A 24,520-nucleotide genomic window follows, 5' to 3' on the forward strand; every position below is an offset into this window, starting at 1 on the left:
CAAGTTTTCGCTCAAATGACACTCTCTAGACCTTTCTCTACCTCCCCTCATCTCATTAAAAATATCAAGCCTCTCTCCCACCATGGTATCTTTCACCTGTGTTTTCTCCCTGGCACTTGCCACCGTGGAACTCACTTACTTGCATTCCTACAAGAGAATCGAAGTTCCACAAAACCAGGGAAATGTGCCTGTGACAGAAGACTTAAGACAATCGTTAAGCATGTAACATGAAAACAGATTTTGTATATTGAATTTCTTCAGATTAGAAAACCTTGCTATTAAATTACAACTTACAGCACACAGTACCACCCCCTGAAGTTGCTACTGGGTATGGAAATTAGTAGGTTACTTGAAGAGAAGCTGGGCCGCAGCCATTTCCTTTAGATGCGGCAACTGCACTAAGAAATCATTGCAGGCATATGCAAGCATTTCTGCATAGGGACATTCATCACAATTTTATTTCTAAGAGTAAAAAATGAGAACTTGTGGATGTCCAACACTAGTAGTAGGTAAGACGATTGCATAAACTGTCCATGCAATAACGTAGCTATCACGTTGATGTATATTAACAGGCAAATTTGGATACTAACAACGGTGCACCAATTCACTATCTTCCTGTGTGCACAGAAACAGTCAATTCTTGAAATGTTTAATGAAGTTTTTCAAAAGGCAACATAAAGCTTGAAAAGGAACACTTAGAAGGAAACAAACTGTCAGGGAAGGATCGTTGTAATAGGCACAGAATGAATTGCATAAAAGCCTGAAGGCTTAGTATATACCAACTTCTCCAGTTACCACTTTTGCCAATGGTTTAGAACTTGTGTTGAATTTCTACATTGTAATTTGCAATTGTGTTGGACTGGAGATCAAAGTGGATATATCAAGAGGTTCTTTCACATCAAGTTAACACGACTCTGAGATCAAGGATTACAAAATGGCAGTCACAGCATCAGCAGTTTCTATATTCAACTGTATGGTAATGAGGAAGTCCATACTCAGGAGCTGTACAGTTCAAATGCTTCTTTTCCCATCATTCCTGAAGAATCAAATGTACATTACGGGAGTCACATGAATTATGAACTCATCACAAGATAAAAATGCCTGTCAGTTCAAAAGTAAGTATCAAGTGAAAACACCCATCAAGTTTGTATTTTAGTTTCACTAATATGTTAAACACTTACCAAAAAAAGGATTTTTCAGCTCTAGGAACAATTTCTGAGACTGCAGCAGCAAATCAAGATCCTGAGTAACTAATAATTAGGCTGCTTTTGAGTATCTTCTCCTACAACGTAAGTCCTAAATTCTGAAACCTTACATTCTTTCTTGAAGATATGACTTGTATTTTAGAGTAAGATACCACCCAAGATTCAATTTTTTTTCCCTCTCCAACACGTGAGGTTATCTCAAATATTTTCATGAGCAGGTAACAAAAGGAAAGAAATCTGAGGAGCCTCATTTCCCTTGATGTTTTTTGGGTTGCACTGATCTAATCTCAAATAAAAAAGGCTACTCAACAGTTGTCCACACTTTTCCCCTGGAATGTATTAATACATTTAATTTTAATTAGTCACATGCAACTGTAATAATGGATTACAACCTGAAAACTATTTTTATAAGTATTAATTTCCAAAATCACAAGTCTGAATTTTTTGAAGGATAAATAGGAAGCCTTAATAGGACAAACATTCATACACATTCATGCAATCTATCCTTACAATGTTTTATTCAGGACTTCATCTTTTAATTCCTTTTGCAGAGCAGTATTTTTTCCCTCCTCGCCCACCAAGAGCTGAACCTAGAATCTACTGTTTAGAAAATACACCAATAGCAGTTAAATTAAAACGTGGGACAAAAATTTTTACTGAATTATACAAATAAAAAAATACTCAATTTAAAAATGGTTTTCAAACTAGAGTGTACTACGTGTATAGCTGAGGGGGAAAAAAAACCAAACACCTCAAACAAAAAACAACACAACAAGACTTATCTGGACCCAAAATGGGGGAAGGGAGGGAAAGAAAGCTCATTTCCTTTCATTAAAAATCAGAGTGAAACAACTATAGTTAAACAACTTTATTAACATAGTCAAGCAGTGATTAACATTCACATCTATTATGTCACATCATACAAATGTAAATACAAAATTACTACAGTACAATATATATTCTCTGCATGATCCAAAATATTTGGTGGCCCCAAAAAACTCTCTTTAAAATTCAGCAGCTTATCAAAAATTAAAACCATATTCTATTTAAAATGAAGATCTGTTAGCACAGAGTTAGACTTCAAGAAATATCAATTTAGTACAGTTTGAGAAGTTGCAGGAGGATATATTTGAAGGACACATTCTAACATAGTGTGGCAGGTACAGGAAACATTAGATTTAAAGCTTTTAAGCATAACTCATACAACCTAAGTTGTCAGCAGAAAGATCCAGTTATTTATAACTAAAGCTAAAACTACTAAATTATTGCACCCAATGTTAACATGAATATTAATTGTAAAACTGCTTTATAATATGAAGTGAAGTCATTAACCACGTTTAAACATCTCTTCTCACAGATGATAATCTATTAAGTAAAATTAATTACACAGTATTGTCTAATTATTATCTCCATAGAAATCATCCAATCTTAATTTGGTTATATATCCACACAGGAAAACATCAATAAGGTAATACAGGGAAAGTACAGCGGAACCCCTTTATGAGGCTGGTATTAGGAGGGGACAAACACTGCCTTATAGGCTAACCATGTTGTAGCAGGCTTTGAGGAAGAGAATTAGATTTGCAAAATAACTAATTCTGCATCATACCAAGCCATAGTAAAAGGGGACTCTATGGTAGATGAACAAAAATTGTAACGAAAGGGAAAAATACTATTTTCCTAATTAGTGATACAATGCTTGGCAAATAGATTTGGTTTGGTTTTAAAATGTATGAGAGGTGAAAAAAACAATCACCGTTTTAACTTCCCTCAAAATCATGCATACAGTTTTTTTTTTAAAACACAATACATTCTGGGATACAAATCACAATAAACAGTTGCTATAATTAAATGTATACCTTAAAATTAATATGTATAATTATTAGGCATAAAGATAAAGAATCCTCTACATATAAGTAATACCAATGGGGGAAAGGTCTACGTAAGACTGAAAAAGTCACAAGTCACTGGAAAGTGTACAAGTGAATGAAACTTTTATGCAAAATTTAAGAGGCATTAGAAATATCTCCATATTTAACACAGTATGAAATGTACTAAGTAGGTATACAATGCTCTTGCATGGTGTAATTACTAGATGATAGTTACACAGCTCTTTATTGATCTGATTTTTCAACTAGATTATCCCTTAATCTGAAGACCACAGTTTTAAGATTCCAATGCCTACACTTCAATAACAGTACTAGTAGCAACAGTTAGTGTTTTCCCCCTTGTAATATTTGCAAATACAAAAACAAAAAAAACCCAAAAAAACAAAAACACCTCAATAAGCAAAGCTGTGTGTATTTTATTTAAAGTACTACTAAAGAAGGTTTTAAATTGCAGTTATGCATGGTACACTCTTCTCTTGGGAAGAATGTCTTTTGCACCGTTATCTGTTAATACATTCAATATGAATAATATAGATTAATTATATGAAGCAAAAAACCCACTTTTTTCTTTATGGCAAAGGACTTAAGTTAAATTTAGACTAAAGGGCTTAAGATATAATTAGTTTAGTTCTGGCATTTCAGCTATGCAGGGTAATTAATATAGGACCAAAAAAACCCATTTTCCTATCTTGAGGGTTTGGCGAAAAGGAGGACCAAATTGAACTCACTCTCAAGGTAAACCTGCATGCAAAAGGCTTGCCAGGAGGGATCTTGCCACCCTAGTCTGCTAGAATAAGGATTGGAAAATCTGACTAAATGCAAAGATTCTTCATGAAATACACTAAAAAACAAAGTATGATGACCCCTTATTAGCATATGTCACCAAAGCAAAAAGGATACAAGAGTATTCACCTGAGATAAAACTTGTATCTGAATATTCCATAACTGAGTAGACAAAGCATTTCAATAGAGGAAAGTCAGTTGAAATTATTTTAAAATATACATCTGATCCTATTTTACAATATATGCAATTTAAGCAATTCAGATCAATGAAAAAGTCTTAACAAAAAAAATCACAGTGTTTATCAATATGTTAATTACAAAATGTATGCTACTTATTTTGTTTTTAAGATGTAATGGCTTGGTTAAGTGTCTTAAAATCTATTCTTCTGAAACCTAACTTGCGTCACAAAATCAAGTAGCAATAATGTAAAGCATCAGAACTGGCTCTTAAAGATTATTTACATGTTGATTATTTTGGGAAATAACCAACTAAAAAATATAAAAAAGTGATTTTTTTTTACACAGTATGAAGTTATTAAAGAGATTAGACAATACAAAAAGCAAAATTCTTTCCTGAATAAATGAATTCTGTGGCACTAAGTTCACTCGCTAATGGACTGACTACAACACTGAACTGCCAAACATGCATTTAAATTATATTAAATACACTTTCTGTTTCCAACTTAGGTTGATCAGCAGCTTTTGTTCTGTTAGAATCCTTCAAAGAGAGAAGCTCGAACAGGAAAAAGAAGGCATATATAAAACAGTAAACACTGACCTCCTGAGGTTCCTACAACATAAAAATATTCAAGTAGAAAATCTACATCACTTAGCAGCGGCTATTTCCGTAGTTGGGCACACTAACAGCACTTTAGTGTGTAAGGAGCAGATGAAGTAAGCCGTGCTTTAAGCATGCCAAGAGGCAGAAACACTGGAATGTAACAAAGACAAACACAAGTTCATAGACATTCAGTCCACATTCAAAACTATTAAGACTACACCACAAGAATTAAGTTGCTTTATATATATCCCATGATGTATTAAGTTTTATCAGAATAATAAATGCTAAATCAGAGCTTACCTCAAAAGATAACTTAAATGGCTTCTGCAAATTCCTATGCTATACTATGTATCTGAAATATAAATTAGGGAGAAACAATAACCTGGGGGGGGGGAGACACAAAAAACCCAACCCAATCAGGTTGCCAGTCATTATTTACCTAATTTTACTTTCCATTTTTAAATTAAATTTCCTTTTAATTTAAAAACAGTTAAGTGACTACAAAAATGGGCACATTATTATGTTATCTGCTTAGTGGAAAACCAATTTTTAATCAAATGAGTGACAAATTGCTTTCCGGTCAATATAGAATTGTCAATCACAGGTCCAGATAACTTTACTTAAGGTTGTTTTTATATGTCTTGTTTTAGTAAAGTGTTTAGAGAAGAATTTTGCCATTTCTTTCAACTTAAATTTTACTTATTCCAGAATATTAAGGTATCTCCCATATTAATTCTAAAAAATATTTGAAAAACTACCGACTATCACTAGGATTTAAGGATAAAATAGCTACTCTAATCAGGTTTTGGAGACTATGAAGCAGATTTTGAGCTCCCAGTGAAGCAAGGTACTAGAAAGCACAATGCTACATACCCTTTGGATCCAACTTATAATTTAAAAACAAAACAAAACTGGACATTGTAAAATAGGATTTAATTTCAGGCTCTACAGACTGAAATTTGCAAAGCCAAAGTAGAGGAAAAAAGGTGAAAGAACATGTTTAAAAAAATACACACATAAACACACACACACACACACACACACAATAACAAAAACCTTTTCTGCATGCTACCATGCATCTGAAATTTTTTGAAACGGTATTTTAAAATTCACACGCATACAGCTCAAACTTCAGTGCAATGGCTGTATCATTCAACACCTTTAGAAGAACAGAACCATGCAAAGAGGAGCAACTGCTTATAAAAATGGTTATTCAGGATTTATTCTGCAATGCAAAGGTGACAAACTAAAATATAAAAAGGTTGTTATGGCTTAACATTTTGTTGCAGATTAAATATGCAGCATTGAAAAATGGAAAGGTGTGGCTTCATCTCTGACCAGCAGAGTTAAAAAGAAAAATCTCTCCATTTTCCTTCATCATCATGGGATACACTGTTCAGGCAATCCAAATTAATAAAGACTTGCACTTTCATATGGACACAAGATCAAGTGTACCAGTTAGGTTTTCACATTCACAGTATATAAGAAAATACACATGGAAGGAAAAGTAAAGGGTTAACTTAACAAGGATTTATTCACAGGAATACATGTAAGTAGAGAAAAATAACAGAAAAGCTAAACAAATGAAATGAAGAGGATCCAAACCAACTTTCACTCTGTAGCTTTTTACTTGCACCCTGTGTGCATATATCTAGGGCACAGAGGGCCACCAACATGCGCCAATACAGTGTAGGAACCCTGCATTACATCCATTAACTTAAACATATCTTTAAGATCATGCTTTGAACAAAAAAAGAAAGCTTAGAAGGCAATATGTTGAGTGGGAATAAACATTGAAATATAGCAATCATGTCTTCAACTTCTACAATTGTCTTTATGTGCCAACTAACATTTATGCAGCCTCTTACAGATCTTTTACCATGTATTTTAAGTTTTAGAAGTTTTGATAAAATCACTAGTAGTATATAACCATGCAGAAAGCACATCACACTGACAGCACAGAGGCAAAGATTTTGCACAGGTATATCAGCTTTCCACATTGTGCAGGTTACACACAATACAATATCAATCTTATTCCTAACAAGATCCTAAAAAGATATTTCAAGGCCTAGCTGTAAACTACAGTACTTTATATCTATATTCTTAATAAAAATAAAAAACCCACAAATCTTAAAAAGGAATTTTAAATGCAGGGCTATATTGAATTGGTAAACTGCAACACAAACTGGCGCAACAGAGGTAAATGAATACCAGTCTCACTCTACGTGATGCAAGCATGCTACTTTCCCACTAAGTTAAAGTACTTTCAACCACTATGAGCCAGAATGCATGCCTGAACCTTAAACTGCACTTTAAAAAGAACGTCTTGGCCTAGAAATTAAATCTAATGAAGTACAACCATCAAATTATATCCACTACATTAATGTTTTAATGCAAAATCAAGATGTCAATCTTTAGTCTGATATGCCCAACCCCATTTATTCCTCCCTCCCTGCCCACCCCACAAAGGTAAAAGGAGTGACTCATTTGGCATTTCACAGGGTGCTTCATTGTTTAACTTTGTTTTGTTTTATTTCCAACTTTTTTTGGGGTACCTTAAATTGTAACTTCCAAGAACCTGCTTCTACTATGGGTAGGCAAGCTGATTTTAATTCTATTAGCTTCGTTTGTGTAGTTCTTCATCAGCATGCAAAAACAAGGCCCCAACATGTGGGAAAATTTATAAAAATATTTAAATTAAGGGAAAAAAAAAGCTTCTTTACTGTTTGTAACCCCCAGTCTTAGGTTTCCTTTATTGTGCGCTATAGAATTTTTCCTCTTTCTTATCCCTATGCATCATTTATGTGGTTCTTGTTTTGGTACAATTCCCCATAATATTCCAGGATGTACTGTTTTGTGAGTAGACTGAATAGGTTTTTTTTTTTTTTTGTTTTTTTGTTTTGTTTTTTTGCTTCTTCACATCCAGTGCGGAGTTGTAATTGGAGACAGATTTCCACCCACAAAGGCTCCAGATGTTAAAACGTTTCCCAACATCGACTTAATACAGTGACGGCAACACCTCCCTCCCGCCCCTCCCAGTAGGGTTGGGATTGTACTGTATTCCCTACTGGTTTACCCTTCCCCCCTGTAAAGGGTAACATTTTCCCTGGGTGCAGAGGCTCCCTCATAGTCTCCAAGACTGAAGGACCTGTAAGAAAAGAAAACAAAACAAATTTTATATTTTAACAACTGTTTCTCTTAAAGACAGTGAAACAAAAAATTAATCAAGAAAGCTACCTCTAGGTAGAGAAAATGAGAAACTAGACAAACTGCCTAAGATCATGCTAGCAGTCACTGATAATGCATGTTGCTACCTTCCGCTATGGCTTTCAACGGTCATCTGCACCAGACGTGAAAAGTGACACCAAGCTGGGGACATGCAGAGAGACGTGTGGAGCACTACATTATATTGATGAAATTTAGGTGGATGCCTTGCAGGATGCTCTCAATCTAATTCTTTATCCCCTCTTTGCATAATGGGCTCCAATGGGAATTGGTTATTCCTCACTTGTTTAACAAGCTGCCCTATTTTTTTCAAAATCAAGTAACACTATAAAATAACCCTTTACTTGGTGAGGACAAAAACATTATTTATTTACTTATTTTTGCCAATATGCCCAATATTAAGCAAACCAAAAGCCTAATCTATTGAAAAATAAAGGAACATTACTTATTGTTGGCTGTCTGGTGTTCGAGCTCAGGAGGCACTAAAGATGTTCACATCGCACGAAGGGTGCTACATTACTATAGCAAAAAGTAAATTTTAACGTCTCCTTTCGGATGTTCCTTATTAGTAATTCTTCTGACCCTATCCTACTCAGTCATTTCCTATGTTCTCAGACCTTTTGATTTTCCTGTTAAGGACCTTTTCAACACTAGCAGTGTTAATTATAAGCACATTAAGAAATAAAATCAGATCACTAGGATATCGTAACCAGTGCCCGACAGTGGTCCTTTCACAACAAATATCGACTAACCACGCATGCCAAACACTGGACATTTAAGATTAATGTGAATTTACAGAGGACGATTAGCCCATCTGTGGGAAAGTCCAAGCAGCACATTTTCTCTGCCTCTGAAAAACGGCAGGAATTGAAGATAGTGATCCACTTTTACGTCTAATTAGGAAACAGGTAATTACTTCATGCCTCGTGTTAGAACATGATCAACTCAATAAATTCATAACTGGTATCTGATAGAGATCATAGCAGTTAATAAACCTGAAAGTGCTGAAGACTCAGCTCACTGTTGTTATCTTTCAGGCCTAGATGTTAAGAGCCATTTTCATCCATTATAGTCTCATGATTTAACATAAAGACAATTAAGCACTTTTTCAAAACGCTAAAGCCACTAAACAGCCCCAAGTATTCAAAACTACAGGGGGACAATACCCAAAGGCCTCTGAGATATTCCAGAGGCTGCCAGTCTATTTTTACTGCCTTGTAGGTTACACAGCATGGATGCGGAAATCTCTTCAGGTTTAAATTCTAGCTCACAGTAAATAAGCAAGAGAGCAAACTAAAACTCCAACAGAAAAGATAATTAAATTAAATTTGGTGGACATCTTCTGGACACACATTGAGTCCACTCTCTGGCCCTCCAGTCAAGTATGTCTCAGTTCATGTCCAGAACCTAAAGAAGTGTATCCTTGTTCACTGTACTGACCCATATTCCTAACACTTATTGAGCCGCAGTATACTAAGTTCTGGCACTACATATAGTTTACTATTTAATCTTCAAAATAACTCAATGAAGGAACTGAAGCTATGAGATCAGGATTGTTAGTTTGACTTTAGTACAGAAAAACTGAAGGAACAAGAGTCCAAATGGACTTACCCCACTACTATCCCAAATCCAAACAGACTTGTCCACTGTCCATTTTAAAATATAGTGCAAGGTTACATGGTAAGTGCTCAGTAAAACACATGTTGAAAAATAAGTATTAAATATTCCTGTCTACTGAGCTCAAAACTAGTTGCAATTCTAGCAGGCTTTTCTCTAAAGGTCACAACACAGAAGTCCTTGATTTTTCAGAGACTATAAATTCACGTTTCAAAATAATGTTTACTCTGCCAGAGTGAATGTGGATGACTTCTTACAGGGCAAAAATTTTAAAAACTGGGATTAGTTTGTTGAGTAATCCAACTAGCATACCAACTTGGTTTTCTTTTTACTCAGGATTCAAAGTAGAACCATGCATTTTACCTTGCTTGCTAGTTTCTAAAACAAAAAACAAAAAAACCCCACAAACCTCTAGTCTTAGGTAATTTTAAATTTCAAGTCTAATATAAACACGAGTTTTATTCAACCTCTGCAGAAAACATATAGCTTTAAGTCTACTCAGTAATTTTACATTGCAGACCTAAGTTTCTTTACCCTGAAAAACTCCCACAAACATCTTACAACTTACCCCTAATTATGGGACTGCAGCTTAAGTGTATGAGATTAAACACCGTAAAAAGCTGCAAGACGCTCTTTTAAGGGAAGCGGAAACTGGTCAGAGAAACGCCTCCAATTTTCATCCCCAACTTGATTTTTAAATCCATGAAGGATCTGCAAAAAGTGAAAAAATCATTAATCGATCACTAACAAGAGAAAAAATTCCAATCTGCATAGCTTCTGAAATAAAACACTTAATTGACTTTTTCTAAAATTTTAACCGTTTTAAATAAATGATTCTCAAACTTTGTTGGATTCTATACCACTACATGTCTTCCCTAAAAGCACCTCATAATATATTCTAAACCTTGCTTTGAAAAGTTTAGAATTCAAGCAAGTATCCTAGTAACAGATGTATGCTAAGCCAACTCTGACCTAATACTAATGGACAACAAACAAAAAAGTACAGAATTCATCCAAGGGATAAAATTTCTATGTCGCATTAAGTCTTTTCAAACTGGAATTATACAAAGCTTTACGTTCATGTCTGCAATACACGTGACTAATTTTAATATCAGAGGATTCAAATGGGTAACAACATTTTATTTCTTATTTTGTTATAGTTGAATACTGACTGGAATTAATCCAAAGGGACACTACAAAAACAAAGAACTACACAGATTTAATCCCTGCGGAAACCACTTCAGATTTACTTTGTTCAACAGTTGACATTATACTCCAAATCTCAGCCAGCCATCTTTGAAAATATATACTATTTTGGAAAGGTGGGATAATGGGACCACATCAATCAGTGGTATTGCTTGAGAAATTATTTTTGAAGTGTGTGCTCTATTGATATGGAGTCACTTGCTGTACCTCAAGAAAAGACCAAGCCAACTTCTTTGCCAAGAACAAGGGATATGGATGGATATATATAGCCAAGAGTCTAAGTTTCATATGAAATACAAAAATAATTTAAACTTTCCAAGCAGTGTTGTAATAGTCCCAAGATGTTTATCATGAAGGCTTTAAAGTTAGTTACCTTACCTTACAGAACATGTCTCTCAGATCATCTTTTGGGTTAATCCACGATGCAACAGCATCACAAAAAAATATAAAATCCTATAACAAGCAGGAAATACACCGTAGATTGGTACTTGTCAAACACAGCAAAACATACCTATCACTACAGAATTCTACCTCAAAAAAAAATTTTTTTTAAATCAACTATGATAAGGAATTATAAAACACTGGCTGTCCCTATTACTCCACCATCAAGGAACCTCTACGCAATTCAATTTACATTGGAATTTAACGTGCTTTTGTATTTCTTTTTTACATCACAGAACCCCAGCCTAGTAAATATTTAGCACCAGCAATGGAAGTACCAAATGAGCAGCGATTTAAAAAACCTTCATTTACTGAATTAAAGAAATACATAAATTCAATAATCTCACAGTTCTGACTGGCCTAGAAATAATTTAAAGGTAGCTACGTACATGCCAAATAAGCTTGATTTGAAGCATAGGAATTAACAGATCTAAATTTCAGACTGAAACTTAAAGAAAATGACCAAAAGCTAGAAGGAAAACTAATTACGTAGTTAATAATACCTAACTCAACCCAACCCAGTGCAAACAAAAAATCCAATGCTCAGTTACTAGAAAAAAACCTGGGTTATTCTCATTACAAGAATAAGGTGACAAAAGGTACATGCAGCATTAAATGTTTCATTTAAATATTTTTCAATCTTGACTATCATACTGAAACAGCAGTTCAATACAGAGCATTTAAGATATCGCTTATGTTCTGATATGTTAACTATTTAAAATTTTACTATAAAGTCAGAGAACTTTCTTAATTTCAAAATTTACTGACTGAAGTATGTGCAGAAAACACATATTTAAGCAAATAAAATTCCAAGAGCCTGAGGTTCATGGTTTATTCAAATTATGATTCTTTGTCTTCCAAATATCAAAGGCTGATGTTAGAAATTTAAATTATACACCTATCGACAATTTGTGATTAAAAATTTAAACATAAAAAATGTAACTTAAGATGTTTTCTTTTCTTTTAACCACATCCAAGTAAGATATGTAAAAAGCAGAGATTTCTACCAACTCTTAAGCTGGTAGTGATTTAATGACCAAATACATATGTGTTACTTTCACGGTCTTAAAATGTTAATTCAAAAACAAACAGAACAATAAAATCCTGACGGGAAAATGCTTCTTCTTAATATAATATACACTGCATCAGATAACTCTAGAACATATATTTAAGATGACACAAAGTTCGTTAAGTATTGAAAAAAACAGGAACTTAAATGCCAGGAGGTTATTTTGCAACTAGGGACTATTTCCAAAGATAGTACTGGTTTGTTTTCATACTAAGCTACTGTTTTACAAATGTGAAATTAGGGGCGCCTGGGTGGCACAGCAGTTAAGCGTCTGCCTTCGGCTCAGGGCGTGATCCTGGCATTATGGGATCGAGCCCCACATCAGGCTCCTCCGCTGCGAGCCTGCTTCTTCCTCTCCCACTCCCCCTGCTTGTGCTCCCTCTCTCGCTGGCTGTTTCTATCTCTGTCAAATAAATAAATAAAATCTTAAAAAAAAAAACCAAAAAACAAATGTGAAATTAGTCAAAAGATTTTTTCCATTTCTAATTTGTAAGTTTTCAATACCTATCACTACATTAATTTGAATTTTATAAGCTGGTAATTAGCAATGTTTCTAAACGAATTAACAAACAACGCAGTCATTAACACAAGACAGGCAGTATCAAAGAGTATTAATTACAAGATGTTCAAAGCTTGTATCTCCTGGAAACAAAAGGTTATTTTCTTGAGAACATCTCCCATACTTTCTTACAATTCATCTGCTGAGCAACCTGGGATACTTAACCTAGAGTTCCACAGCCTGCATTTTGTTCATTTCATACACACGGTGTCAACCAACATGTTCCTCTGTTTTGTGTGTCTTGCAAATTGACACTTGGATCCAGAGGTTATCTGATTCTTTTGCCAAATAATTTCTTTAAAATGCTAAAAATGTCCAGATACTATCTAAACTAAAACAGAAAACAAAGAGGAATACATCCTAAACTCTCCAAGTTAAAGCAGTTTCAATGGTTAATTCAGTATTCTATTTCGTTCACTACTGAATTTCTAAGTTTAATTCTAAGTTACAGAAAGTAACCTACTACTTGAGTCACTCTCTTAAGTGCAGATATCTGGAAAGTCAACAAACTGATATTCAACAAAAGGAAGCACGTACAAAGCAAATGTGGATGAAAGATGCTTGGGCTTAATTCAAGGCAAGCATATAACTTTGGTATCCTAACGTGCTATTTATTTCATGACAAAAAAAGATTCGGGAAGTCATAAATAAGCATTATCATTTCAAAATATTAAGAAGTATACAACTTTTATAAAAACATAATTTGTTTTTCTTATCTTTGAAAAATATGTAATATATGTGATACTTTCATAATTAAAGTGTTAAAATAATTCACCCTTTAAAGTTTCATTATTCAGAACATTAGAAGTTTAAAAATCTTTACGATGTCTTACTTGGATTACTCCACTGGGATTCACACTGATCATGGTACAAATCCCACGAAATGCTGAATCCTTTTCCTCATTGTCCCTTATATTTCTCAGAGAGGTGCACCTATTAAATTATAGAATTGAGATTAGCATTTAAGTAAAAAGCAGGTTCAATCACAATACTAATGGACAGTATTTAATGGAATAAGCACCACAGTATAGACAATGTTTAGATTCAAAGAATTTTCATAAAGCTTAAATTTCTCATTCTTCCTGCATGTTTGGCCCATCTAATCTCAATGTAGTGGAAGCCTTGAAATTCACATTTTCTTATTAATAGACTGCATTTATAAAATGGACAGTTGACTTTAATCTCCCACTTAAACTACTAATGAGGTTGAGCCAAGAAGAAATTACAAATTTTTAAAATTGTATTATGACTTATATTCCATTAAACACTACTAAAAATGACTTGAAAGATTATCAATTGAAAGAAGCAGAACATAGGATATACTGCCACAATATAAACTATTATTACACAACTTATGGTGTAGATGTTTAACTTTAACATTAACAAGCAAATAAGGTTTTTATACATAATTTAAACATGTATTTCTTAATGCAATCCAAGTTTTCAAATTAATTCTAAAAAAGAAACAATGCAAAAACCTAAATTTATAGAATTTGCATGCATCTTTATTTTACTGGTGGATATTTAAATGCTTTTCATGTATAATCAAGCTTTTTAACACAGCAAGCATGTGACAATCTTATCCCATGCATCAATTAGTCGTTAGCCACAACATAAAATAAATATACATGACGATGCTACTGAAAAACCTCACAAACCTGATAGGACAAGATTAGTCACATGGTTGGCAATGATTAAGGATTGTGATTTTTGTAACCAACTGAAAATATATCTAAAAGTGAGATAGAAAGAGAAAGAAAGAGTGAAGAAAAATGAATTAAAAAAAAAAGATTGAATAATACACACCAGGGTCTTATAAACTGCTGTAGCATGGGGGCCACCTCTTGAGGACAAACGTAACCAAGACGACCAATTGTTATTGCTAAGGTAACGCAATCACGGTTATACACCACCAAACGCCAACCAAGACATGAGCAAATGAGGGGGAAGGAGAAAAAATAAAGAAAAAACAACAAATAACTCAGAAACAGAAACCAACAGAATTTGTGTATGATAATAAACATAAGATTTCACCAGTGCTGTTTATTACCACCCCCTAAAATAAGGGGCAGCAACATATATGGCATACTCTTGGAAAAAGGAAAACAAAAGGAATTAAAAAAACTTTAAAGATTGAGAGAACACCAAAAACCATGATGAATCGCTTTTCTCGCTCAATCAAGTAAGAAGAAATTCTGTTAATAAAAAGATGAGCGATTAAATGCATGATTTAGAGATTCTCCATTCAAAGCCAGTTGAAATTTCAGAATTTAATAATGAAATCTATGTTTTTCCCCCAAGAAATATTAGTAAATGTGAATGATTACATTTCTGAATTGTTTACTCAAACACAGTTCTCAGAAGTTAAAACAGTTAAAATTTCTTTACTTCTCTAGGTCTTTTTAAATAAGTGATTTCCAATCTTTCAAAATCACCTAGGAATTTAATCGGAATTTAGGTAGTTTTGTTTGTTAACATTTCTAAGACAAACCAGTGGACCATTTGTTGCCTGGTATCAAAATCAACCATCACACTTTAGGTGCTGCAGTATGCACCGAATGAATGAATTGGAAAATTGCTGTGCTGTGTCAAATTCCATTCCAATTAACCGCTGATGGTGATGATATTGGTAACAACTCAGATATTAGCCCACTAATTTCACAAACCATATTTGACATGAAGGAAGTTTACAGTCCACTGTAATGATGTGAAATGTGGACGAAAGGAACAAACAAATAATCTGTCTTTGCTATAAAAGGCATAGCACAAAATAGATAAGACATACTGATCACATGCTAATATTTTACTTAAAAATTTCGAAGTGGGAATTACTCAAACATATTCACCATCAAAATTCAGGAAGTCCTTAAACTTACGAAGAGCTAAAAGAAGTTGCAACTCAGAACTGCATTCTGCAATTCAAAGGTACATACATATAAATACATTTATACACAACGGGAAAAAAAAATACAAACAGAAAACAAACCATAAGGTGCTTTAATGGTGTTCTCTCAAAAACTTACAGGTTAACCTTTCATAAAAAAAAGGGTGGGGGGGGTAAAGAAAAATGTTTAAGGATTACTTGAAGCAAACTACACAGATAATACTAAAATCCAGCAGAATCATATGAAGCAAGAGAAAGAAAACCTATGTTCAAAAGACACAAACTATGCAACATTCTCATTAAACAGGCAAGTATGAACAATCCAATGAAACATGCGATAAAGCAGATGATGGTCCATTGAAAAAGTTCAGTGTAGGATATACTAATTGGAAAAAGAGCAAATAACTGCATACACTAAGGAATTGGCTTTAAGAAAACAGTAATTAAGTTGCTAAAATCTACAGACATTAGCCACTGACAATGGTTTTATTTTTGTAATGAATAGCCCCCCTTTTGGATAAGGAATAATGGAAACATTTTCTGCAGCCACTTGTGATAAGATTAATTCAGCGAATCCCAAGTGTTTTTTCAATCATATCAATTTAATCTGTCAACTTGATGGGCATTACCAACTACTCTATTGGTTTAGAGTAGAATCATACTTGGAATATAAACTTATAAATAAAGCCAATTTGTTAAAGGAACTGTCTAACAAATTCGCAAGCTGATATCCCACAAGAAACTTTAATATACATTACATTCAACATTTATTCGCAGTTATGCATTCACATTTAAAAATAAATAGGAAGTTTCTTTAGGTTCAACAGTAATTTTATAATGGCAAGTGTTCCAAATCTGAATGTCATGTATAGGTACTGCATTCTAAAGAGATAAAAACCTGACGAGATTTCATAACCATCCTAATACATAGATTTTTGTACTTTTCATCAAGAAAATCTGATTCACTTTATGATTATAAACAGTACCCATACAGCCAAACAGCTATATAACTGTTTAATTCAAAGATTTCCTTCCATACCAATAAACATATCAACTTTAATCACATTAAAATATAAACTTTCTATAATTAAAGAATACAAAATTAAAATGCCTTTGAAAGCAAATTTCCTTATTTAGAAGACCTTATTTTAATCTCTGTCCAGTATTTCCGTAAAACCTCACTGACTATGAATGTATTTACTGGAATTATCTTACTTATATAAAGAAAAAGATGTGCCCGATTAAACAAAATTCACATCTTTTATCATTATTAACAAAAACTGCGGAGGGTGGAAAGAGATCACCCTGAAATGTGTTCTATAGTATGGAAGGTACTCTTTAATATCAACATGCTCTCTATAAATGCAAAAGAGAAACAAGCCTCCTGAATAAAAATCCCACAAGGTACTGCCTACGTTCTCAATTTGAAGGAAAATATACAATGAAATACAAAATACACATGCCATTTTTAACCAATTAGCCCCTACACCGATGTTTATTTTTGGCCACAATTTTATAGACTAAAAAAAAAAAATTACTTCCCAGCTGCCAGTTACTCTGAATTAATATAAAATTAAAATTCATATTGTTCAATAGTTATTTTAGCTGGGGTCCATTTTAGGGAGTATTAAAACACATAAAATAGGGGAGAAGTGTTTTTGAAAGTCTCTGAAAATTGGTTATGCAATACAGTTAAAACAGTACATATGATTACTAAAATCTCAAACAGCTGTTAATAATAAGCTGGGTTTCTAAAGCTAGCTTTGCTTTGGTTTCTCTACGCATCTTAACTTTAAAAGGCAAATAGTTTTCTCTTCACCATAACAGTTCAGTCATATGGTACCTGTATTCTCTAACAACGTCTTTGGTGTGTTGGGTCTGTTAATGATTTCTACAAGCTGGTGCAACACCATAGGAATATAAGGCTGCATCTCTATACCTAAATCACCCCCAAAAGAGAAAACAAAAGAGAAAAATTTTAATGTTAAAATATTAACATAAAATACTTTGCTTGCTCCCTTTATTAACTGTGACATGTTAGTAATAAATATATATGGATAAAACTCATTTAAGTTAAAAAGAAAAAGCAATTACAAAAATACTAAGGCATCTAAAAATTTACAGTGCTTTTAAAGGGGAGAAAGATCTTACCCATTTGAATGGAGATTTCTCCAATTGCCCATGTGGCATTATTGCAGACTGAAATGAACTCTGGATTTAGGTTGGTTCCCAATATAGGCATGAAATCAGCTAGAAAAAAAATTTTTTAACAACTATGTAGTAAGCTTTTCAACAGCAGTGTATTGTGCTTTAAAGGAAATCTATTAGGTGGAAACTGAAATCTAGGCGAGAAATAGCAATTTTTAAAAGGTTTTGATAATATTTAATTTTGAGAAAATGAAAAAGGCATTATCTGGCCACTGAACTTTCTATGAAGTAGACCAGGAAACATCAAGTTTCAGTCTATTTAAGGTATCATTAAAATGAGTTCGTCAGAGTAATCGCTCTTGTCATCAGAGGGAGAAAATTCAAAATAAAAATGAGGAAAACATGATACAACTTTCTTCAAAGCTAGTTTTTCACACACACAATTTTTTTTTTTTTTAAATCAATGATTTTGGCTTTTAAAGTAACTTTGACTTTAGTGTTCAGATTGTGGTCTCTAAATATCATTTTCCACTTAAAAGGACTGAGGGCTCTCAGAGAAATGTCTCATTGCAGGTTGAAGGCAGGAAATGTACAAAACAAGCCTGGACTATTTTGTCATACCAGGAAGGACTAAGGAGCCAATTTGATTAAGCTCCCACTGCCAGTGGTAGGACAACTTGAGCATCATGAATTCATACTGACACTCAAAAAAGAACCAAACACAAACAAAAACTGAACTCTGAAACACAATATAGATACCTGTGGAAGATGCGGGGAATCAATTCATTATTTTTGAAAACTGGTAAACAAAGAGAAAGAGTCAAGTAATTATCCTGCCTCCCCTATATGGTTTGTACCTCACGGTAATAATACACTGGTATGAGAAATGTCTCTATGTATATATTCTCAGTTAAGTCAAGAATTAGAATAGTATCCTTTTTTTAAATCCCCATTAAGTTAGTAGATTTATTTATTTTTTTGAAGATTTTATTTATTTGAGAGCTAAAGCAAGAGAGATCACAGAGGGAGAGGGAGAAGCAAACTGGCCACTGAGCAGAGAGCCCGATAGGGGATTTGATGCCAGGACCCTGAGATCATGACCTGAGCTGAAGGCAGATCCTTTACTGAATGAGAGACCCAGGCACCCAAGTTAGTAGATTTAAGCCAGGGTTTCTAAATCTCAGCAATACTAATAATTTGGTCCAGATCATTCTGGCATGGGGGGGGGGGCACGCATGAAGGGTACTGTATCATGCACCACTTGATGTTTAGCAACATTCTTTGCGTCTATCTACTAGTTATGAGTAACACACCCCAGGGTTAAACAAAATGTCTCCAGACACTACCTAATGTTCGGGGCTCAAGGTGTTAAAATTGCCCTGGCTGAGAAACCCTGATCTAGAAAATAATCATCATGGTTGAGAACATAAAAAAAGAAGAAAGATAACTAGACACAGTGTACCTCCTGAAGAAGATACACATGGTTTAAAAAGTCTTAAAGAAAGAAAACCCTTCGTACAAGTTTGAATTCATAAAAACTAAATCAGGTGGTAGGTATTGGTAGAAGAACCTTCTCATAAAATAAGAATTCATTACACTTTCATTTAGAGTAGTTAGGCTTAAACTTGAGGGTTTAATATAGCATAATTAATGTTATTATTCCAAGTTCAGAAATACAGTTGTTATTTAAAAGCACAACTGGGAATTGGGTGAAGTTAGTCAAAGGGTACAAACTTCCAATTTTAAGTCTTGGGGATGCACTGTACGTCATGGTGAATATCATTAACAACACTATATTGTGTATTAAAAGTCTTAAAAGTTCTCATAAGAAAAAAAAATCTTTTAAGTACATGAGGTGATGGATGTTAACTAAACTTATTGTGATTTTGCAATATATATACCTATATCAAACTATGTCATACACCGAAACTTACACAATGTTCTATGTCAATTGTATCTCAAACAAATTGGGGGGGGGGAGCCAAAAAACCCAAAGTACAACTGTATCAAATGAGAAAACCATTTCAGGTCCATGTTTTAAACCATGGTCCACTAAATTGTGTATCATAAGAAACTAGCATCCAAAACGTTGGGATATAGCAATCAAAGAAAACCAAAAACCCAATTAAATCCATGATTTTGAGAGCAATTCAGTTTACGTTATTCAAGGAATCCCTTATTATCGTCACAAAAGGCTAAGACAAATGCTATAATATTAAAACAAAAACAAACTATTATTTACTTTTAAAGTAAATTGTTTGAAAAGTTTCATATGATATCTGAAAAAGTATGCTGGTTTATGAGGAGGACTATTACTTCTGGGTACCTCTAACCCCCCCAAAAAAGAGGTTGCTCAAAAATTACCAATAAACTAGCATATGGTACTGAGGTTTCACAGGTGGGTGTCCTTCACACTAAGTTAACACTTTTCCAGCTCTTCTCGAGTCATACGAGTGAGTGCCTCATGGGCTGCTCAAGTGATTATGAATTCAATGGAGCAAGGGCATTTCCATCCTACCTGCTTCACTCAGAGCTGCCTTAACTAGCAGAATGTACATTTATAAATGTTGGGATTCCATGACATTTCAGTTTAATAATACAGAAATATAACTGATGTAAAACTAATGTTACGCACATCATAGCAGTAGGAAATATTCATACCTATACAAGGCTTAACATGCTGAAAGCAAGCTTTCGTCAGGTCACCTAACAGGGCGAAGGAACTCTGTCGAACTTCCGGCATTTTATCCTACAAGGAATAAGAAGAAATTAACCCCAATGTGACACAGAGAATCAGGTTTTAATACATTTTAATTAAACAAGTCTCACCTGCATGCACTGATACATTAGTGTTAGAATGTTACTTCGGGCTACTAGTTGTTCGATGTTGCCTCCAAGTCCTTCAGCTAGGCCGCTGAGTAAATCCAGAGCCACTATCATAAAATCTTTATCAGGAGCCTCATATTGATCTGGTTGAGCATTGTTCAGCTGAAATTAGACAAAAGTATTAAAAACCTTACTTCAAATCAATTAGGTGAAAAAATTTGCATATATTATGTCCATCCTTAGAAAAATGTTTGTGATGCCAAGGAGGGTAGAAATAAATATTTTTAAAAAATACCATGGCTTGTGCAAGAGTCTTCTGTACTAGGTTTACACAACGCTGGTACACGGGTTCACAGTATGGAAGGAAACCAGACTGCAGGGCTGTGGCAACTGAAGATAGGCACTAGAAAGAATAAAGTACACGTGTAAATTTCTGGATATATTTAAAATTATGATAAATACTTAAGAGCGTACTCAGTAAGTTTCTGGTCATTTATGAGCCCACTCTACTATTCTACAATAACAGGTTATCTTTTCAGACCTCTCCTCTTTGCCACTCATTGCTGTTAAGTTTGCTGCTGGTAAAAGAAGGTTTCCTCAAAAGTTTCTGTAATGAACATTATCCTTAGAGAACCAGATTAAGTATTACATGTGCTTAGTTTTTCATCAAATATAGGAGAATTTGTTTATCCTCTCATCCTGCTCAAGGATATGCGTGGACTTTTAATGGGCATATTCTGAGCCCCTGCCTGAAAGCAAATCTATTTAATCATAATGGTTTTTCTAGTTTTGTTGGGCCCAGAATCAGCCATTGCTTAGTCATGGAAGTTTTTCCTTCTCTGGCTAGGGACAAACCATGGCAGAAGTGATGATCCCTGAAATGATAGGGGAAACAAGAATGACAATGATTGAAATGGCTCTACCAGTATAAAGTCATTTAAGTTATCATATTTGATTCCACGTTCAGTAATTTAAATAACATACCAACTATCAAACCTCAACCTGGACAGAAAGGGTATGAAGCAAAGTCCCTCCCTTATTAGCACCAAGACTCAACGCTACTTCACATTTGACTATATGTGTGTATACATATAGATATATAACACATAAAATAATCTGAACTGTATTAATTGTCATGCATAGCTATGTATCTATATAAAGAAATGCAATTAAATATAGGACATATATATGTTGCTATGGAAAGATCTCCAAGATAACTGATTATCACTGAAGCAGAGCAGGTGAGAAAACATGTAATATAATCCTTTAATGACCTCAGGAAAAACAAAACAAAACAAAACCCAACCAACTTAACACATCTATTATGGTTTTTCTATTTAACAATATTTCTTAGTATGGATGTAAAATAATTAAATCAGGGCAGTTACGCACTTGTTCAGCATTTTAACAGAAATGGTTCAAAATGTACATCTATTAACATTTTGCTTATCACATATTCCCACATTTTCTATTTACACATGTGTTTCTGATGAAACACACTATTCGATTAACTAAAGGTTACCAGCTTAGCATACCTCAAGTAAAGGGAAGAGATCTTTATCTTCATCCTTTAACATGTTCCATTTCTGGATCAGTGGAGGCATTAGCATCTGAATATATTCCTATTTGTGAAAAACACATAAAGCTCCACTATCATATGTAAACAAGTCCATTTTGGGTCTATGAAAATTAAAATCCGTTTAGAGTAATTGTGTAAAATCATTACAGAATGCATTTTAAGACTCAGTCTGCTCTACTTAGCACCTTTAAAATTTTTATTTTCTGCTTTTACAGAATCTTGTTCTATTTTTAAGTCCTCTTATATCCTTTTTGAAATTAAATGTACACAAATACAACACCACCCAAAAATTATTTGATCATCATCAGGGATAATCTGTGTAAGTTTTACTCTGAATTTTTTCAGTCCTGGAGCTTGTAACATGTAGTATGGTCCTTGCTGTACACTATGTTATAAATGACAGGTAAACTTACAGAGGCATTTGTATAAGATTCACGATTATTTAAGTGTCTTTATTTAAACTTTAGTATACACAAATAATTAAATACTAAATAAACAATAGTAATCATGTAAACAAGGGGCACAGATTCCAAAGGGTCTAACACATTCAGAAAAACACTCTCCACCCCCTTCCCACAAAACAAAATCAACCAACATGAAAGCAAACCCACAAACCAAGTTTCCTGCACCAAATTTTAAGTATAACTTCTAAACACAATTTTTTTTAACTTTTCATATAGCAATCATAAACATGTAATCTATTCTTCTGCTGGGAATTTTGAGCCTGAAATTCTATTATTTAAATCCTATTTAAACAAATCCAATTCCATCATCATCTTCTTAACCTTACTAAAAACAGAGTTTGGATCCTTACCCATACATACTTCTTCTACACCACTTTTTGGCATTTCTAACTTATTATCCCAATTACTAATTGTCTTATCTTAGTGTATATTCATACCTCTAAGTTCTAGTGAGAAAACAAAGATGTCTAGATGTGGTACTCTAAAGCTTTAATATTTATGAAGTGGTAGATAAAAATACTTGGAATTAAGTAAAAGCTGAAACCCACATGTAAGACCTTTGTCTTCCTTTTTCTAAGTGTTGGTGCATTCATGTGATATGCTGGTATGATTTCCACACCAAGAACATATCTACTTTTAATACTATGTAGAAAGTAAATACACTTGCTGACTTCTTAAGATCTACATTCTTAAAGTAGCCAACACTAAATGTTTGTATCTCTCCAATTTCATTTCCAAATATGTTAACCTTTTGACTGTAAATATGGTACATATTTTTTTCTTAATAGTTAATCACAGATACTCACTGGTTTGTTTAAATGATGTCCTACTGAATCTGCTAAAGTTCCTATGGCATCATAAAGAATGAGCAGGTTCTTATGCTGGTATTTACTAAATGCGAAGACCAAGGTATCAAGTATATAAGCAAGGTAAGGAACAAGTTCCGTACAAGCCTCCTCTTCTAAGGTAGCAAAGGCACTACAGTTAAAAAAAAAAAAAAAAAAGAGGTGGGAGAGAGAGATTATTACTGCTGCAGTTTATCATACGGGTAGGAAACAGTCTACAGTATATAGAACATCTATTTACACTGTATATGCTTATCTCCTGACCTCACCATACCAGAGGCTTATTTTTATTATTTCTTCCCCATTTCCTATCACTTCTTTCAAAGAGGCTGTCACCTATGGGCATTTGCTTCACTACAATAGTAAAATCTAAATCTGTTGGTTTTTTTTTTTTTTCTTTCTTTTAAAAAAGATTTTACTTATTTATTTGACAGAGAGACAGCCAGCGAGAGAGGGAACACGAGCAGGGGGAGTGGGAGAGGAAGAAGCAGGCTCCCAGCAGAGCAGGGATGTTGCTGGTTCTTATATTTAGTCATTCAACAAATTTAGCACAGCGTCACGACCTCCTAAGTGTTTCTCTTAGCAGGAGGGGGAAATGGGATGATGCAGGTGGCCAAAGGGCACAAATTTTCAGTTACAAGAATAAATTCTGAAGATCTAAAGTACAGCACGGGGACTATAATTAATAATACAGTGTTGTATATGTGAAAGTTGCTGAGTGTAGACCTTAACCATTCTCACCACACAAAGACTTACGTCAACTATGTGAGGTGATGGATGTCTTAGCAAGTGATCTTGCTAACTGTTCCATAACATATGTTTATCAAGTCATCACACTGTATACTTTAAATATATGGATTATTTTTGTCAATTTTTCCTCAGTAAAGCTTAAAAATGGTGGTCTAAGTTCTACACCATACATTAGAATGCACGGTGTGTTTGTTATTACAAATTTGCCTTACGTATGGCTTACCTATTAAGAGAAACACAAAAGACAAA

General features: G+C 33.9%; 1 protein-coding gene across 1 annotated transcript in view; it reads right to left on the reverse strand.

Moving 5' to 3' along the window:
* Positions 1-2,058: 2,058 nt before the first annotated feature.
* Positions 2,059-24,520, reverse strand: part of TNPO1 (transportin 1) — a 55,524-nt gene continuing 33,062 nt past the window's right edge. Inside the window, exons 14-25 of the mRNA XM_008691310.2 lie at positions 23,483-23,654; positions 22,169-22,255; positions 20,929-21,036; positions 20,637-20,795; positions 20,469-20,556; positions 17,811-17,909; positions 17,503-17,598; positions 14,582-14,657; positions 13,609-13,708; positions 11,085-11,159; positions 10,069-10,211; positions 2,059-7,806 (exon numbers count right to left, since the gene is read on the reverse strand). Of these exons, the coding sequence (XP_008689532.1) occupies positions 10,104-10,211; positions 11,085-11,159; positions 13,609-13,708; positions 14,582-14,657; positions 17,503-17,598; positions 17,811-17,909; positions 20,469-20,556; positions 20,637-20,795; positions 20,929-21,036; positions 22,169-22,255; positions 23,483-23,654 (1,168 nt within the window). The 3' untranslated portion in view covers positions 2,059-7,806; positions 10,069-10,103. The remainder of the gene's footprint in view (positions 7,807-10,068; positions 10,212-11,084; positions 11,160-13,608; positions 13,709-14,581; positions 14,658-17,502; positions 17,599-17,810; positions 17,910-20,468; positions 20,557-20,636; positions 20,796-20,928; positions 21,037-22,168; positions 22,256-23,482; positions 23,655-24,520) is intronic.

This window comes from Ursus maritimus, unplaced genomic scaffold (assembly GCF_017311325.1).
Source record: "Ursus maritimus isolate PB19 unplaced genomic scaffold, ASM1731132v1 scaffold_5, whole genome shotgun sequence".
In the NCBI taxonomy this organism is placed as follows: domain Eukaryota; kingdom Metazoa; phylum Chordata; class Mammalia; order Carnivora; family Ursidae; genus Ursus; species Ursus maritimus.